General features: G+C 37.6%; 1 protein-coding gene across 1 annotated transcript; it reads right to left on the reverse strand.

Moving 5' to 3' along the window:
- Positions 1 to 668: 668 nt before the first annotated feature.
- Positions 669 to 1,097, reverse strand: LOC138887815 (uncharacterized mitochondrial protein AtMg00810-like). Its single transcript, XM_070169603.1, has one exon. The coding sequence runs from the start codon at positions 1,095 to 1,097 to the stop codon at positions 669 to 671; it is 429 nt and encodes a 142-aa protein (XP_070025704.1).
- Between the last annotated feature and the right edge of the window lie 19,549 nt (positions 1,098 to 20,646).

The following is a 20,646-nucleotide window of genomic DNA, read 5'->3' on the forward strand; positions in this document are numbered from 1 at the left end:
CCCCTCAAGTTGGGTGATGAAATACATTGATCATTCCTAACTTGCATAACATTTCACTGTGTAGTTGTTTTCCCAAAGCCTTAGTTAGAATGTCTGCAACTTTCTCTTTGCTGGCAACATATTCTGTCTTGATTAACTCCTATTGCAGTTTTTCTCGGATGAAATGACATTCTATCTCTATGTGTTTGGTACGCTCATGGTACATGGGATTCAATGCTATTTGAAGAGATGCCTTATTTTCATAGAATAACTCCATTGGTAGATCAACCTTCATTCCCAGTTCCTCCAAATATCATGCAACCAAACCAACTCTACTACTGTGGTTGCCATACTCCTATACTCAGCCTCAACTGAGCTTCTCCATATTGTACTCTGCTTCTTGTACCTCCAAAAAATTAGTGACTCTCCCAGCTTTATGCAGAAACCATTAATAGATTTTCTAGACATCATATAAGTTGCCCAATCAACATCACGAAAAGCAGTGATCTTCCTGGACTTGCTGCTGCTCATCACAAGTCCTAATCCTGGCTGGCTTTTCACATTTAAGCACCCTTAATGTAGCTTTATAGTGACTCTTTTGGATCATGCATAAACTGGCTCAAAGTTTGGACTGCAAAGGATATGTCTTGTCATGTGATTGCTAGACAGAGCAGTCTTCCCATCAATCTCTAATAATGTCTTCTATCTTCCATCTCTTTATCATTGTCAAGTTCAAATAATTTGTCATACTCCAGACTAGTGAGCTTCTGGTTCTGCTCTAAAAGGGTTATAGCAGGCTTTCCTCCCTTTAAGCCACATTCTGATATCAACTCTAGAGCATATATTCTCTGTTTCATGAGTACGCCTTTAGATGACCTGGCAAACTCTATTCCCAAGAAATACTGCAACTCACCCAAGTCTTTCATTTTGAAGTTGTTATTAAGTATGTGCTTGGCCTCTGCTATCAGCTTGATGTCACTACCAGTAATAAGAAAATCATCAACATACACTAATATTATGTCAATGTATGTATCCTGCCTTTTAGTAAACAAGAAGTAATCTAACTTGCTTCGAGTGAAATCTGAGTTGATAAGAGAGTGGTAAACTTCAAGTTCCATTGCATGGTTGCTTGTTTGAGGCTAGATAGTGATTTGAGGAGCCAACAAACCTTATTCTCCATGGCTATCAAATCCTTATAGCAAGGACATGTATACTTCCTCAAACAAGTCACGCTAAATGAAGGCGTTGTAGACATCCATCTGGTAAAGTGGCCAATTATGCTGAGCAGCCAAAAATACAACACATCTGACAGTCACCATCTTTACTACATGAGAGAAGGTGTCATGGTAATCCAGACCCTCCTGTTGGGAAAACCCTTGGCCACCAATCTGGCCTTATACCTTTCAACACTACCATCTGCATTATACTTCACCTTATACACCCACTTAAATCCAATGGGTGTTTTTCCTACAGGAAAATCCACCACTTCTCATGTATGATTGTTAGTGAGGGCCTCAGTCTCAAGCTTCGTAGCCTGAATCCACTTTCTATCCTTGGTAGCTTGCTCAAAGGATGTAGGTTCAATGATAGAGGAAAAGGCGATCAGGTAGGCTTGAAAGGAAGAAGAAAGGTTGTCAGGTAGGTGATTGAGGAACATGGGAGTTCAAAGATGGTAAAGAATCAGTGATGCTTTGTTCAGGAGGTTGAGGGACTGGACAATTTGAAAAGAAATCATCTGTGAATGATGGAGTAGTAAAGAAAGAGGTAGATGGTTCAAAGAAGGTGGACCTGGAAAATCTGAAAGGAAACACTAACTCTCTAAATGACACATCTCTACTAACAAAGAAAGACCCAGGGGGAATATTGTATAGCTTGTAGCTTTTTTGAGTGTCTGAATGTCCCATAAACACAACTGGGATTACTTTGGAGGAGAATTTGTCAGTGAAGTTGGGTTTGGTTGCATAACATAAACAACCAAACACCTTGAGATGTTGAAATGAAGGGGGTTTACAATGGAAAACCTCATAAAGAGATTTGCCAGAAAGGAGTAAGGAAGGCAATATGTTTATCAGGAACATAGTAGTAAGAATGCATTCACTACAAAACTTTAAAGGTACATAAGCTTGAAACCCGAGTGCCCATGCCATCTCAAGCAAGTGCCTGTGTTTCCTCTAAGCTATCCCATTCTGTTGAGGGGTATGAACACATGAACTTTGATGTACTATTCCAAGAGAAGTAAAAAGAGTAGTACATTGAGAATTGAAAAATTCAAGTCCATTGTCTGATCTAATGGTCTTGATAGAAGTAAAAAACTGAGTTTTAATCAAGGCAAGGAAATTTTTGAGTAAAACAATGACATCACTTTGCATTCTCATCAATTAAACCCAAGTCATTCTAGAATAGTCATCAAAAATGGTAAGAAAATATCTATAACCATTATAAGTACATTGTCTATATGGACCCCGCACATCCATATGTACAAGCTCAAAAGCAGAAACAGTTTCAGAAGTACTAGTAGGAAATGAAAACATAGTTTGTCTTGCCAAAGGACAAATTGTACAAGACAAAAACTCTTTATTGAACAAATGACTTTGTAAAAAAGGAAGTTTTTGAAGAACAGCAGTTGGTGCATGACCAAATCTATGGTGCCACACTTGGTATTGATGAGGGTGAGCAGAAGAGAAGCAATGTTGAGAGGACACAAGGAGGAATGAAGTACTGGGAACATATGCTTTGACAGGTGATAGCTTCTTGGTAGGTTGAAGTAAGTACATACCATACTTCTTATTACCAATCCCCTTCACCTTATCAGTGCAAAGGTCCTGGAAGACACAAAAATTAAGATAAAAACCCAAGCAACATTGTAGTTGTTTGGTCAATTTTGAGATGGACAGAAGATTATATTTGAAAAGAGGAACATAGAGGACATTTGTTAGTTCATCATTAAACAATGAAACTGAACCAACATGTGTAATAGAGGTCACATGACCATTTGGTAAATGAACTTTGCTGGCATTAGGTGTAATTCGTTCAGGATTTAGCAACATATTCAAGCTAGAAACCATATGATTTATTGCCCCTATGTTAAACACCCAAGGAATGGATTTAGTGCCTTTAGATAAACTAACATTAAAGCAATTAGATTTACCAGCCATATTGGAAGCTGCTTCCTATGAGGGTACTGGCTTGTTGATCAGCTGTAGGATTAGTTGATACTGGAGTGAAAGTAGGCATTGGCATGTACAGAGCAGATGGTTGAGCAGTAATATTAGCATTAACATGTACTGAGTAGATAGCTGAGCAGTAATATTGGAGCCTAATGCATCTGAATGCCCCAAGTAATTGGCACTGTTGACTGAAGGTCCTTTGTTATTAATTCCAAACTGCCGTGGCCTCTCAAACTTCTTCATGTTAGCCTTAAAATTTTGTGGATACTCAACCAATTTATAGCAATTCTCCCTTTTGTGTCCTTTCATATTTTAATAATCACAGTATAATCCATTTTGTTTCTTAAACCTATTGTTCTGCATAGCAGCAAGAGCTGTATGATCATTAAAAATCCAGATTTTGTAATGGATGAGCACATTCTGTTATCATATTTGACTGCATTCATTGGATTTCATCTTGAATGAGCATATCGTAGGCTTGGTTCAGTGATGGACTTGGAATTATCATCAAAACTGGCTGTGTGACTGTGCATAAGTCTCATTTAAGCCCATCAAAAATTGCATTAGCTTCTGTTGTGCTATATGATCTGTATAAGCCTTGTCACTCCTAGGCAGTGGAACTAATGAAAGGTATTCATCCAACATTACGCAACTTAGAGAAGTACTCAGATATAATAGAAGTCACATGTGTCATTGTGTAGATTTTCCTATGTAACTAGTAGACTTGTGTAAGATTTCTTTTATCAAAACGCTCTTTCAAGTCCATCCAAACCTTATGAGCATTAGATGAATACATTAATCCATTTTCTAGTTCCCTTGATACTGAATTGGTGATCCATGAAAGGACAAAAGCATTGCACCTATCCTACTAGTTCTCCTTTATAATGTTCCTTTATACAGCTACCATCAATAATCCTTAGTTTATTTTTTTGCTAACAACGCAACCTTCATAGAATTACTCCATGCAGTGTAATTTTCTATACCAGTTAACTGTTGAGGGATTAGGATACAACCTGGAGTATCGGATGGATCTAAATACAGAGGATTCCTTGGGTGAATGTCTCGATGAATCGTTCGACCGGGTCTCCAGTTGTAGGTGCTGAATCTTCAGTGTCAGTCGATATTTGTGCAAAATTACCAGAAATGTTTGAAGCGATTTGCAATTGCAGCTACAAAGAGCTTATGATTCCAAAAATTGAACTAACTTTTAGGTCAAAAAAGGGGAAAAACCCAAAAAACTTGTGAAAATAGAAGAAGCTTTGGACAACACAACAATGATAGAAATTAGGGTTTGCTATGTTCCGAAAATCATTCTCTGCTCACTGATTGTTCTCAATTGCTCATTCTTCAGCTTAAAATTCCACCGATCGATGGCTTTGATACCATGTTAAAAGGAGAATGGAGCTAGGTCAGATAATGAGAGCTTGAGTCGGTTACAGAGAGAAGGAGAGAGAAAATCTCAATTGTATTTCTTTAATCTTAATTACAATATATATGTACATGCCTATTTATACAACTCACTAACTAGCTAACTTAACTATCTTCTAACATAGTCGTTAGCTAACTAATTATGCAACTAACTAAGTACTACTCTATATCCATCAAGTACAACTGTCAAAACTACTAATATTTCTACACAGATGTTTTTATTGCAGAGGCGGAGCTAGTGTACAAAGTATGGTTCATGAATCCAATAGCTTTTACTTAGACCCTGTAGTTGTATTAAAACTTTCAATAAATATGTATATATATATATATATATATAATTATAAACCCTGTAACTAAGACAAGCAATGAGTTAGTAGGCAAATGTAGAACCCATAAACTTCTCATTCTAGTTTCTCATATGTTTTATTGAGTAATATAATAAAGGGGCTCATTTTAAACGTGTATCCCAAAGCTCGGAGATGGTCGAGTCATATCCTAATTCTGATTTGTTAGAGCCTAAGAGGTAGTGTGGTTGTAAAGAAGTTATTTCGAGATTAGTTATTTCATATTTTATGGGGATAAAAAAAATACTATAATCACGGGATAACAAATACTAGGATTAATTATACCTTAATTTTCTCCCAACCAAACATAGGATAAAATCTTCTTAAATTTAGTCCCGAGATTAATTATTTCTTATCCCTCGTACCAAACGAGCCCCAAACGTGGGATAAAAGCTTGTATTTCCTAAACAAAAAATAAAATAAAAAATAAAATTGTAGTCACTTTTAAAATAATTGCCATATATATGGCAATTATTTACAATATTAGTTTTTTTCTTCTTATTTTATAAAAAAGAATAATAAAAATAATGAAAATAATAAATGAAATTAGATTATGAAGAGAAAAAGAATATAAAAAAAGAAGTTAAATGAAATTAAAAAGGGAAAAAAGAATAAAATAAGAAGAAAACGAGAAAAAAAGAAAAGGAGAAAAGAAAGAAAAAAAGGGAAAAAGAAAATAAACATAGAAATAAAAAAATTTGGAGAAAAAAAGAAAAACTCCCCACAAAAACTACTGTGGGTAGAAAATATAATTAGTTTGATGGGTAGGAAAACAAATGGGTAAACAATGGTAAATAATTTTATTTTTGTGGGTAACTGTGTCATTGTCCCAACATGAAAGGGTCAAACTTGAGGAAAATAGTTACACGATTTAAATAAGGAAAAAATATTTATAAGTAAAAATTTACTCAATTTAGATTCCTAAATATTAGGAGCTTCTAAATAGTTTAAATAGAAAAATATTTAATAAATAAAATTTAGCTTATTATAAAGTTATAAATATTAGGTAAATAATTAGATAACAATAAAGACTATCTTTAGAGGGTAAAAAAGAACACGACATTTCGCTAAGGGTCTTCATGCCTTTAATATTGTATAAATAGATACAAATAAATAAATAACATAGAAGTATTTTATCATAAATTTTTTCAAACAAAACAAATTAAAAATTCGAATCTTTTGAACTTACAGGAATGAAAAGGTTGGCCTTATAGCCCACAAAAGAATTGATAAGCGATATATAAAATCCAAAAATGATTAATCTTAATATTTTATATTAAATAATTAAATATATAAATGATATAGGAAATTATCATTTGTGTGAACAACAACAACAACAACAACAACGACCCAGTATAATCCCACAAGTGGAGTCTTATAATGGCAATTCATTTAAAATAAAATTTGTCTAAAGTTGAGTATGTTTTCTTATTAAAATTAAGATAAGATGCAAATGATAATAACGTTCAATGGTTAACGAAGCAAAGCTCAACCTATGATAAACCTTATGATGTCTTTTTCTGAAAAAAGGAAATATTTGGTTTTGCTTCTTGATGCTTGTAATATACGCGAGTCTTAAGTGCTAAATATTAGGACTATTAAGTAAAAGTTCAAATAAGGAAAAATTTAATATATAAAATTCTAATTGATTATTAAAGTGCAAAATTTAGGAAAATAATAAAATGACTATTTTGTCTTGTATAAAGTTAATTTTTTAAAGGATAAAAAAGACGAACGATATTTCGCTAAGGAATTTGCTGGTATCAAATGTAAATAGTTTGGATCACAGGCTAAAAGTGATCTTTGTTCAAAATAACCACTATTTTGCTGCAACAGAAACCGATCCAACATTATATACTGGAGTTCGGTGCACCTGTATGTGAACTCCAACATATTATGCTGGACCGGTATACTTCGCTGACTCTATTATAATATACTGGAGACTGGAGCACCGGTGCTCCAAACTCCATTATATTATACTGGACAATTATACTTGCTGGAACTCCAGTATATTATGCTGGAGTTCTAGTGTACTTATGCTGGAACTCCATCATATTATGCTGGAGTTTCAGCATACTTATCCTGGAACTCCAGTATAATATGCTGGAGTTCAAGTATACTTATGCTGGAACTCCAGTATAATATACTGACATATTTTCCGGGTTTTGAACAGTGTTTTTGCTCAGATTTATCTTTACATGAAAAATGACTAAATTTCGATTACTTTTAAAATTGGGCTATTTTTGAACGACCAATTGTAAATCTAGCTATTTTTGAATTTCTCCCTTAAACTTAGACTCATGATAATAGAGTTCGAAATCAAAGTGTGACTCTTTTGGACTCAAATGACAAAAATAGATGGAAAAAAATTGACTACATTTTATATATAGCGCGGTTATTCACCGCGCTATATCTTAACGACACGTTTGTCCGTTAAAGTATAGCGCGCTGAATAGCCGCGCTACATTTGAACTGAAAATTGGCGAGAGGTGTAGCACATATATTGGGGGAGCTATATTGTAGCGCCTCCTATATATGCGTTATATCTACTTAAAAAAGCGAGTCATCTCCTCCCCCGATCCTCCCCCGATGAGAAACCAACAGCACACCCAAACCCCCAAACTAGCCCCCCCCAATTCGTTAAGAAAAAAAACTCCATTGGAGCACACTCGTCCCACAAAGTGTATCTTCTCTAGATTGTAGCAAGCTAACACCGGATCCAAGGCGTTGTCGTATAGTGGATCTCATATATTGCTCGTTTTGGCCCAAATCATCAAATTTTCACATTTCAAAAATTTTTAAATCGAGATATATTGACTTACTTTTTTGTAAAACTCATGTATATAAAAAGCTTAGTAGTTATTTTTTACGGTGGTCTATCTCTTTTTGTGATCATTTTGTGATTTAATTATATTGTTATTTTTTATCCGGATTAGATTATTTATGTGCTAAAAAATTAGTAGAAAGATAAATTATTATTTTATGAATAATTAATGTTATATGTGATTTTAATGTTGTACGTATATTAATATGTGACTTTATTGTTGTTTTGTGTCCTTTAGTATTATGTCGTGCCCTAAATTGTTATGTAATGCCCTTTAGAGTAATAAAATTGATAATAAATTTTATCTTATAGTAGTTGACGTTGTTCATAGTCATTTAGAGTAGTGTTACTTTAGCAGAAATATGTTGGAAACTAACATATGAAATATTAACATAGAAAATTTATCAACATAAGTATCTGTTTTATGAATAATTAATAAAGTATCTTTGTAGTTATTGAAATTAATCATTTAATTATCTGGTAACCCCAAAAATATCTAGAAAATAATGATAGTTCAAACAAAACTCTCTCGAATTTTAGTCAACAAATATAAGAAAATAACAATATAGAAATTTTGTCAAACTAAGTATTTTTATATGAATATTTATTAATTATATCATGTATAGTCATGAAAATAATTATTTAATACGATTATACCCAAAAATAGTTGAGTAAGAAATAAACTTTAAAATAATAAACTAACATATAAAATAATTTAATAAACTAATATATAAAATAATAATATTGAAAATGTGTTAACCTAAATAATAAGATAAAAAAATATCAATTAAATATTAATATAATAGATATTGCAATATATTTAAGGATGTTAAACAATTAACCAAAAAAATACTTTAATTAATATTGTTCAATTTACAGACATCGTCTTGGAGGTTCCTCCTGTGCATCCCGCACCTACATCTCTAGAACTACTGTTGCTATAGGGTAACCATAGGTCTTCAAACATCTCGGATAGGCATTGTCTGTCCTAGACATTCTGCCTCAGACGTATAGACGATATGTGGGAGTTCATTAGGGACCACCCACTGCATCCCCGTATAGTCGTACACCTCAGGATACATGTTTTTACAGGATCATAGAGATCAGTTAGTTGCAATTCGAATGGGCGTTGATCACGGCTATGATAGAGCGGTGACGACCAGAGACGTACACGTTTCATCTACCCATCAGCGAGGCTACCATCATGCTTGAGGGCGTGGAGGTTCTTTTCGGGCTGCCTGTTGATGGCATACATGTAGCTTTCCTGCATGCTCTTAGTGACTATAGGGGAGTGGATTACCTTTATATGTTGCAGCGTCTTACCGGTTTTCATTCAGCGGAGCCGACTGCATTGAGTGGGTCCTATCGATTTCAGTTGACGCCCCTTCGGCAACATCTAGTGGCAATGGACGCGGAGATTACGAATGATTCACCGCTAGAGGATATCGATCGACACATGAGACTATTGTTGTTGCTGATGTTTGGTGGTATATTGTTCCCGAACACTTCGAAAAACATAGTCAACTTGAGATTTCTACATCATCTGAAGTGGCTAGATGATTTATCTGGTTATAGATGGGGTGCAGCTATTCAAGGTTACCTGTATAGGCAGATGTGCCAGGCGTACATAGACACCCAGGGAGACGTTGCCGGATTTTTACCGCTGCTGTAGGTGAAATCATAGTCAATTATTTTCATGATTATAATATACATAGTAAAAAAACACCTTTAATTTTATGTCCACAATCTATATTAGGTTTGGGCCTGGGAGCAGTTCCTGCAGTTCCCGCTACCTCTACCACCGATTGCTCCGGATGCACCACCTCCACCGTTTCTCCCTTTCGCTTGGAGGTAGGTTGATAGGAGAGGCTACACATGTGAGGTCGAGGCTCGACATCATCTCCCTTATTACAAGGATTTGTTGTATTTACTTGAAGGCGCACAGGTACATATATACTTAAGTTTGCTTGGCCTGGCTTGATATGTGTTGTGTTTATTCACGATTCTTGTGTTTATTAAATAGTTCGTATGGAGGCCATACAGCGATACGCCCATAACTGGTTTGCCCGATTATTGCTCCCGCGGCCGAGCTATGTGGAGCTCTTCCTTCCCACTGATATGTATCGATATAGTCGAGCTTATGCCACCGAGTGAATCCTTCACCAGTTTGGTTACCCGCAGCTTGTACCTATTCCGCCCACTTGGCATGGGACACATTACCAGCATGATGATTGCTGTAGGGTTGACAGACATACATGGCCTGGCTAGAGGCCCAAATTGAGGTTTGGGATCAGAGGTATGACCTGATTCTGCCATACCCTCCATATGACTGTATGGATGGCAAGCATGAGTACATGGGTGGTATCGTAGCCTTACCCGACTTCTCGTAGGGAATCCCGTTCATCGCGCTGGTGATCAGTACATTCCATGCGCTGGAAGGCATGAGTCACTGGTGTGTTATTTGTTATACTTACTTATAACGTTACATTATCCTTCCGTAATTAATATTTTACATATTATGCAGGCTATTGGCTTACATCAGTTCTACCAGTTGGGATTAGAGATACTGCAGCATGCAAGCGAGGGAGCAGCAGCTTTGCACATGTTTGGTCATGGGGTTACTGATCTTGCTGCCGCCATATTGAGACGTGCCCGAGAGGATGAATGCTTAGGATGCAATGCTACTTATCTCCCCCCGAGGAGTACAATCATGGGCCACCAGTGGAGCATGAACATGGTAGATGTGGCAGGCATGTCCAAAGAGGAAGGGGTGGCCCACGAGGTCGCGGTGGTCGGTGAGGACGGGTCCCCAACAAAGGGGAATTGAGGTACCCATGGAGGGTATTAGAGATGATCAGCTGGGTGAGCACCTTGAGTCACACGATGCTCCTCATGATATGCCGCCATTCAGCCTTAAGCGGTCACCAATGACTTCGCATGTGACCCCGTCAGCTCCATTGTTGATCGCGGGCACGACCATTGCACGGTAGGAGTGGGATCAGTGTTTTCCTGATCCACTAGAGCCATCGGCAGTTGTTGCTGATCGTTCGATACGAGAGGCACATAGTGGGCGATGACTGAGTTTTGGCTCATCACTAAAGGAATATTGAGGATCTTTCACATACTTCATCTACTATAGTGCACCTCGATGTTCCGACAGAGCGTTGTGGCGCTACTTAGGCGCAACTTTGTTTGTATTACTATTATTGAAATTTGTTTTTTATGGCAATGATTAGTCAGTAATATCTAAAGTGTTTTTGTTTTTTTTAATGATTTCGCCATCGCCCGTCACGGAGGCCACATTGTGTGATACTGATTTGCCAGAGATGAATGATTTTATTCAGGAGCCCGTGAGACCATGGTATGCCCATTAATTTTTTTTTTGCTAACACATACATTAGTATTTTATATTTCATATACTAAAATATATTATTATTCTATAGGTTACTGCTAGCCCAACGACAGCTTCTACCGAGTCTGTCAGCCTTACTAGCGATCATGCTGCAACACATCCTTCAATAAAGAGGCGACATGATGAGGATGATCCTAATAGCGTAGCGAGCGGAATGTGATGCGCCTCAAGCCAACCAATGCTTTAAAGCGTACAGGCTGTGGGACTCATTGATATGTATTATTAGCTGTTTATATAACATTAAATATATAATAGCAACATTATATATGTTTTACATAATTTTCGCATATGTTTTTATTTCTCTGGTTATTTATTAGTTTAACACTAGAATAAAAAAACGACAACTTAATATAAATTTAAATTCATTATCAATTAAAGATAATACATGATACGTATAACATAAAAATAAAATACTACACTAAACGCATCGCCCATTATTCTATGCTTCAACCACTTAAATTTCTCTTCCAACCTATTTTTTTCCTTCCGCCTCTTTTAGTTTTTCCTTCACTATCGCGAGTAGTTCTTGTAGTTTCAGGATCTGGAGTTCGTATCCACCGGTTAGATTCTAAATACTTAGTAAACATGATTTGTAGTATTTCTAGTTAATGTGTTTATCATACCATTCTTCAAAACCAGAATAATTTTCGTCCTACCGATGGGAGAATAACACAAGATTATTAAATAACATGTTATATAAAGGTATTGACAAACATTTTTTTTTCCAAGAATTATAACTTACAACTTGTTTACACATCCAATGTCTGCGCCCCGGATTGCAATTTGACCAACATGGCTTCAAAATTGCATGTTTACCATAGTAACACCTTGGTACGTCATTGTGTCCAGTCATGTCGTAATGCTCGAAAATGAAACACTAGTGAAAAGTTTTTCTATTCGTTTCGTTACAGCACAACTAATAACTAAAATGTGCGAGGTTTTTATAGGCAGCTAAGAGTGATTTAGGTTACATAATGCATATTGGTGAGACACTATATTTCACATGATAATGATTCTTTAGGGTACAAGTGGGTCCAGCTTTTTCAGGTCGACATGACAATACACATTGCGAATATTGGTGAGGTGCTATATTTCGCGCGATAGTAATTCTTTCAGGTACAAGTGGGTCTAGCTTTTTCAGGTCGACAACTTTCTTAGAGCGACAACTTTTTCAGGTCGACATGACAATATACATAGCGCATAGTGGTGAGGTGCTATGTTTCGCGTGATAATAATTCTTTCGTGTACAAGTGGGTCCAGCTTTTTCAGGTTGACAAGTTTTTCAGATTGATAGTATTTTCAGGTCAACATGACAATACACATAGTGCATATTGGTGAGGTTCTATGTTTTGCGTGATAATGATTCTTTCAGGTATAAGTGTGTCCAGCCTTTTCAAGTCGACAACTTTTTCAGATCGACAGCTTTTTCAGATCGATAGCTTTTTCAAGTCGACATGATAATACACTTAATGCATATTGGTAATGCGCTACGTTTATAATACAACTTCGTATAGTTTACTTCTTCTTAAGTTGAACCAGAGATAAGTATTCAAAGACCATTTGAACAACCATTACAACATCCATTTCAGAAATGCCACTGACATTTAGTAAGTGTTTAAGAAAAGGCAAAAATGTGAAGGTAGTTCAAAAGATCCACATGGAATACATCTGTAACGACCCGGTCCTGTCGTTTTGAGAGTTATAGCCCCGATCCCCTATTAAATGCTTTCCCCATATCTATTTCTTCTATTGTGACTTATCGAGAGGTTTCGTTTTGGTTTTTGGAGTATTTTGGGACACTTAGTCCCTAAACGGAGGCTTAAGTCTTAGAATTTAGACTATAATCGGTACTGAGTGAAGATGACTCCATAATGGAGTTTCGTCAATTCTGTTAGCTCCATCGGGTATTTTAGGCTTAAGAGCATGTTCGGATTATCTTTTGAAGGTTCGTAGCTTATTTACGCTTGAAATAAAGAAAGTTGAATTTTTGGAGATTTGGACCGGTAGTGCAATTTTTGATATCGGGGTCGGATTCCGATTCCGAAAGTTGGAGAAGGTCTATAATGTTGAATATGACTTGTGTGCAATATTTGGGGTCAATTGGACATGGTTTGATAGGTTTCGGCATCGGTTGTGAAAATTTGAAGTTTCAAATTTTTTAAGTTTGAATTGGAGGGTGATTCATGATTTTAGCATTGTTTGATGTTATTGGAGGGTTTGACTAATTTTGTATGGTGTTTTTAGGATTAGTTGGTATGTTTGTTTGAGGTCTCGGGGGCCTCGGGTGAGTTTCAGATGCATAACGGATCACTTTTAGACTTTGGAAGATAGCTGATTTTCTGGTGTTCTATTGCAGACATTTTCTTCATCGCATTTGCGAGGGAGTTCTCGCATACACGTAAGGCATTTGGGAAGGCCAGGTGAGTTACTCTTTGCTTTCGCGATGTGGTTCCTGCATTCACGAAGATGTAGAACCTTGAGGCCATGCGTTCGCGAAATGGTCCCCGCGTTCGCGGAGAGGGTCCCGCGTTCGCGTAGGGTCAGCCAGTGAAAGGTACACGTTCGTGAGATGTCACTGGCATTCGCGAAAGAGGAATTCCTAGTCAACATTTTTTTGTTCCGCGAACCTAAGGCTTTGACCGCGTTCGAAAAGAGGAAATTAACTGGGCAGATACAATGATTCAAAAACGAAGGTTTGGCCATTTTTATCAAAACTTGAGTTTGAGAGCTCGGATTTATATGAGATTTTGAGGGATTTTAAAAGATAGCAATTGAGTAATGATTCTACACTTGATTTTGGTTATATCCCACTAATTTATCATTAATTTTATTATTTAATTTCTGATTTGGGGTATTGGAAAAAATGGGAAGAAGTTCTTCAACTAATCTTTTGGGTTTTGATTGAGATTTTGACATCAGATTTGGATAATTCTTGTACGAGTGAACTCGTAAATGAATGGGTATTTATATTTGGTAACTTTTACCCGATTTCGAGACGTGGGCCCGTGGAGGCCTTTTAGGGTGATTTTTGAATTTCTTATTTAAGTCTTGATTTCATTAATTAGATTAGTCTATTATAGTTGTATATATGATATGCAATTTCTTTTGGCTAAATTTGGGCCATTCAGAGACGGATATTCGTGAGAAAGGCATTGAGACCGATTGATTGAGCTTAGTTCGAGGTAAGTGGCATGCCTAACCTTGTGTAGGGGAACTCCCCTTAGGATTTGGTACTGTTTGATATGTGAGAGCTATGTACATGAGGTGACTAGTATGTACACGGGCTAATTATTGTGAAAACTCAATTTCTACCGAGTAATAACCTGTTTTCTTCCTATTTGAGTTATATCAGCACGTGTAGTATTCTGTTAGCTTAGAATAGCATGTCTACCTGCCTTAATTATTTATATGAACTCTGTGCAGAATGTTTAGTGAATTTCCTATTTTCCCTTTACTTGACTTAGTCCAAACTGTAGGTTTCTTGCTGTAATTGTTATTTCTGTTGTCGGAGCTGCATATTTACTTTGGGACTACGGAACGGTATTCCCGGAGATCACCCTATTTTGTATATTTACTTCGGGACTACATAACAGTGTTCAGTGAGATTCCTCTGCACATTTACTTTAGGACTACAGAACGGTATTCTAGGAGATCCCCTACATATTTACGTTTGGGATTACGAGACGGTATCTCGGGAGATCCCCTGTTATTATCTCTGTGTACTGAGTTGTTACCTCATATGAATTTATTCTTGTTAAAAAATTCAGTCATTATTTTACTGCGACATTTTATTCTGTCTTGTTTTTATTATATATATATATATATACCAGTAGGGCCTGAACTAACCTCGTCATTACTCGACCGAGATTAGGCTTGGCACTTACTGGGTACCATTGTGGTGTACTCATGCCCTTCCTGCACATGTTTTTCGTGTGCAGATCCAATGTACCTCATACCAGTCGCGTTCTTAGTTGTTCAGTTGCTTCCATTCTAGAGACTTCAAGGTACATCTGCCGCATCCGCAGACCTCGGAGTCCCCTTCTATCCTTTCCGATGTTGATTTCCTTTTAGTTATTCTAGTACAGATGTATAGAACAATTAGAGATTCGTAGAAGCTTGTAACTTAGGGTGTTTCGGGTCTTGGGAAAGTTGTGTATATTTTCGAAAGTTGATTATTGTATATGTCGAGCGGCATATCAAAAGTTTCAATTAAATTATCTGTTTCTGATAGTTGTTAATTTCTATGTTTTTCATTTCTTTTCCGCAAATGTTAGGCTTACCTAGTCATAGAGACTAGGTGCCGGCACGATAATTTACGGAGGGAGAATTTGGGTCGTGACAACATCATAACACAATTGATCCCTACCTTGAAAAAAATATGCCAGGTTGCTATACAGATTTGGTTGATGACATGTGGTATGGTGTTCTACGTCCCTTGGAAAATAAGCCTATCAATATATACACTGATCTCAAAGTTGCAGGGCACATTATTAAGGACGAAGTGCATTTTACAAAGTCTAAAGGTATGCAAATTCCAAGCGAAAAATTACAATGGGTTCTCCTTTACTCAAAATGATGTGATTATAAAGTACTATGTCACTGGCATGGACTTGTTGTACCACAAGCACTGTCTACAACCTTTCAAACGAACACACACAAAGATGAACCAGAAGTGATTCGGCATTTGATGAAGGAGATTCTAGATATGGAAAAGGCACAAGCCGTTCATCATGCAATGGATGATCTTAACTACCTGGAAGGAATGGAGCATCAGTATTGGGATTTATTAGAAAATAAAAAATTGCATAGAGAAAATGATTATCCTATTTTCCCAATAGTTGTCGAGTGGGGAGGGGGGGACTACCTAAGTTTCTACAACATACGTTGGACATAAGAGTCCCATGTTGTTGTAGAAATCAAGCAAGTGGTCTTATTGGTTATAGCGATGAAATACGAGAAATGTTTGTCAACTAGGGCCTAGATTACGATGCCCTCGGTCCGGAAGGGTGCGTACAAGATGTTGGTGAAGAAGGTGAAAACAGTGATGATAATGACAAATGAACATTGCTATTTATTTCTTGGGGGTGTATGTTAAATTTTGTATTAAATCTTTAATGCCAAATATCAATTAGATTTAACCCCATTGGAAACATAATTTTATTTTATAAATTTTGCAAATTGAATATTTATAAACATTTAGTATAACAAAAATACTATGGAAAAAATACTATGTTTATCCTTGATAATGGGACACATTGGATGAACTGTCACCTGGAGTTAAATTACCAGCGCTTCCCAAACTAGAAGAAGGACATTTATGGAGGTCGTATCCTATTTGGGAAGATATGCCACATTTACACGCATAAACGATATCACCAACATCCATTTCATTCCGTATCCGCATTCTTTTTTGCTCTTGCTGTTGACGCACATAAATCCTTGTTACACAAATGTTTTCGATGACCAATAATGCTCAACACCCACTGGCTGCAGCTGTCGACTATAGGTGTTTAAATATGTAGCAACACTATATTCTTTATCAACGTACCTCGTTACCGCGAAACCTGTATATTCAAAGCCCTTCATGGCATGTGAGCATGGAAAGTGATAGATTGACCATTTTTCACATGAGCACAATCTTCCGGCTTCATTGATAGTGTGTGTGTTATTCCCGCGGTTGTGATGCAGACCAATGCGAATTTCAAAACTATTTCGCTCGCTGCAATACTACAAAAATGAATGTCACTACGCTCGCTTCCTATATTTCTCAAATCGTTTCATTGGTTGTGGAATAAACTCAACACCCATTTCCATCAGTGACGATGCACCTCTAGATCCTTTAACAAACCTCTCTACCATCTGCTTGAATAACATTCGCACCATGGCAGTGACAAGCAATCCACATGCAGAATTCAATAACCCGTTGAAAGATTCTAACATATTTGTAGTCAGAATTCCCCATCTTCTACCACCATCCTTATGAAAAGTCTACTTGTTAAGCTCATGTCGCATCACCCATTGATAGGCTTCTGGGTCTTTCTGCCTAATCAATTCCATTCGCCTCCTAAATTTACACTCTTGGTGATCTGTTGTAGCTATCCACATTAAATCATGTAAGTCCTTATTCGGATAAGCCCTCTGGAAGTTGGCCTTCAAGTGACTAACACAGTAACAGTGGTAGGAATATGGTTCCTACCATGCAGCAAATTCTATACAGAATTTAAAATATCGCCATGCCGATCAGATATTAGAAAAATACCTGAACGGTGTTTGACAATGTGCTCCTTCAAGTGGTTCAAACACAATGTTCACGTCTCTTGGATTTTAATGCCACAAATAGCAAATGCTAGGGGAAATATACTTCCATTAGCATCTACTGCAATGACGATCAACAACTTAACATCATACTTTCTATAGACATGAGTGTCGTCTATGGATATTATCGGTCGACAATAGACAAAACCATCAATGGCTGGTTTAAATGCCCAGAATACATATCTTAATATGCATTCTGATATTCTTGGACTTTGCTCAAGCTTCCATTCAACAACAGTCCCAGGGTTAAAGTGTTGCAATGCAGCCATGTACCTGGGTCGAGCGGCAAAGGACTTATCCCCGTTGCCATAAACAATTTCAAATGCACGTTTACGCCTGAGAAATGCCTTTCTTTTGGTAATGGTACATCCATATACCTGATGGATAGATGTTATACTCTTTGATCTTGTACCTTATGGACGCTTCAATATGTGGAATCAAGACATGAGAAATCAAGTCAACATTCAGCTTAAAATGATTCCCACTGAATGTGCCCATTTCATAAGTGTGGGTGCCAATATATTTTCCCACAATCCACATATTTGTTTTCAACTTTCTCATACACAGCATCCAATTACAACCTTAAACCATCTATGAGAAATAACCTTGTATAATTCTGGAGATGACTCATAAACCACGATCTCTTAGGCGCGCTTTATCAGCAAAAAGCACGCCCTTTGACAGTGCCGTTGCTCGAGATTCATCCTACATTGCTGACCAAATTTCGTCAAATCCCTTGTGAGGGCGTCAACATCTTGCATACTTGGCAACTAATCAAGGTAGGTAATCACCCTTGAATGAAACGGTACATGTGACTCGTACACTCTTGGTCAAACGGGAGGTAGAGCATGCTCCCTCGTCAAATCAGGTTCATCATTCTCGTCCTCATCGTCATCACCCTCATTAGGGAAGGGTGTGTCATATTTAGACTCATTAACATTGTTATCATAATCACTATCATCTTCCTCACTCTGCACATCTGCCAAATCCCGATTAAATATGTCTTCTTCGGGCAGTTGAGTAAGGCTAGGACCTTCAAGTTGCTCATTTTCACTACACAACCAATAAAATAATGAGTTTCTCAAATTCATCCAAATATTACATATAAACTTTATCACTTAACTTATAAATCATAATGTGTTGATATCCCATGATGCACATTTGTTTACCGTGAAAAATGGCAATAACAATTAAATTTGTTGACGGGACTCTAAAAATACGTGATCTATTTTTATGCTAGTTTGTTAAGCAGCTGGTGTTGAGTATGTGAGATTTAGAGATGGAATAAAGTTAAGGAGGTAGCTACAATCAAACCGAAAGACTAGCTACTTGGGACCTCGAGCTTGTCAATTATGAAACTCGAGGTAGATCCTAGGGCTTTGCCATGAGCTGTTGAGGGTAATCGGGGTAGGGCTAACAGATGTAGAATAATCAATGAAGGCTCTTTATGACCAATGACAAGCAATAAATGGTGAACAAATAAGAAGATAATAAATGAAAGTAATAATATCAAGAGAGAATATGTTAGAGAGTGAAATAGAGAATCGTTGTATATTTTCGTGTGGAGTAACTGAAGTGACCAACCCTTACAAAGTAATAAGGATTCCATTTATATAGGAAAGGGAATACCTTTATAGTACAACAAGCATTAATTACAAGGGTACGGAGACGTGACAACTAGATGACACCCTGACTTAGCTCTATAGGCTTCATCAGTCCTAGCCACGTGCATTGGGAACTCCCCGTTTCCGCCATGGCCGTGGTTGACGTTATCAAAATATCGAGTACCGACGAACCTCGAGGGAGGAGTCTCAATCATAGCCTTGTATCCTCGGGACGTCGAGACGGTCTTCCAAAGTTCTTTGATAATGAGAAATTGGACCCTCCAATTTCACCGTATACAGATAGTCCCCGCGTTTCTTAGAGAGGAGTGATAAGAAACGATATTGACACCCGACTCTTCGGACTTCCCGCAGTGATGTCATGCTGAAGATATCATACTTACGATGCAAGTCTCCACGATAACTTGTACATTCCATGGAATTGTCTTTTCAGCGTCATTCAATGTGCTGCCGATTCCCATTCTTTAAGGCGACCATATCGCGGTCGATCCAGTTCCCAATGGAACATTGATTGCGCCTGTCGATGCATCTTCCAAAGGCATTAATGCTATTGTAAGACACACTATTATCCCCTATAAATGGGGCCTTTCCATGCTAACTTTTTATTCAAGTGTTTTTCAATATCTTTCCATCCCTTTCTTCCCATCCTCATTATCCTTCTTCTATTGCTACGCTCCATGTATGGGGTTTCTAACCTTAGGATCTTACAGCGGCGTTCTTACCTGCTGTGCCATGGCCCTTTACCCGAGCTTTGCTGTGCCGAGTGAAATTACACTGCCTCATTGATGTTGTTGTTTTTATTGTTATGGCTATCACTGTTGTCATCATTAGACCGAGGTCACGAGACGGAGGGGGTTGGCTTGTTCCGACTTGGGGGGAATATTCAGACTCTACACCACTTCTCAAGAGAGTGTTCAGACTATATACCGTTGCTCACTCTCCTACCCTAGCCGGGTGCTGCATTTCATCCCTCGGGTCTTTTCCCAAGGGATAAAATAGCGCACCGGCCGGTAAGCTCGCACGCCATGGTGTACCAAAAGGTGGACCTGGAGCGACCGTTTGAGTGGGGTTGAGGCCCGCCAAATCTTCAACCTTTGGCTTTGGCGGGCTATGTCTCTTTTTTTGCCTCTTCTGCATCACCTTCCTCTTCTTTGCCTTTCCGCTTTCCTCTTCTTCATCTTCGCCCTCGGGACTAGAGAAGGCGGTATCGGTTAGTGTTCTTGACCGGCTCTGAGGCAGGTGAATCGTCGCCATTTTTTCCATATATAAATAGGGCCGTTTCTGCTTTTTCAGGGGTTATATTATTTTAATCAGTTGCCTTTCTTTTTCTGCGTCAGCCTTTCAGCATTCTAGGACAAATGTGTCTGTGCATATTCCTACCTTTTAGTTTTCTAGTTTCGTCACCGTCACCGCCACGACCAATATGTCGGGGCCTTCTCGATGGGGAGAGGAGAGCTTCGCCTCCAACCTTCAGAATCAATGAGAGTACGCCTTAAAGACACTTCATTGATAGGGTAAGAGCATCTTAAGTTAGTGAGAAAAGACTGCGGATGGG

Source organism: Nicotiana sylvestris, chromosome 3, assembly GCF_000393655.2.
Source record: "Nicotiana sylvestris chromosome 3, ASM39365v2, whole genome shotgun sequence".
In the NCBI taxonomy this organism is placed as follows: Eukaryota; Viridiplantae; Streptophyta; class Magnoliopsida; order Solanales; family Solanaceae; genus Nicotiana; species Nicotiana sylvestris.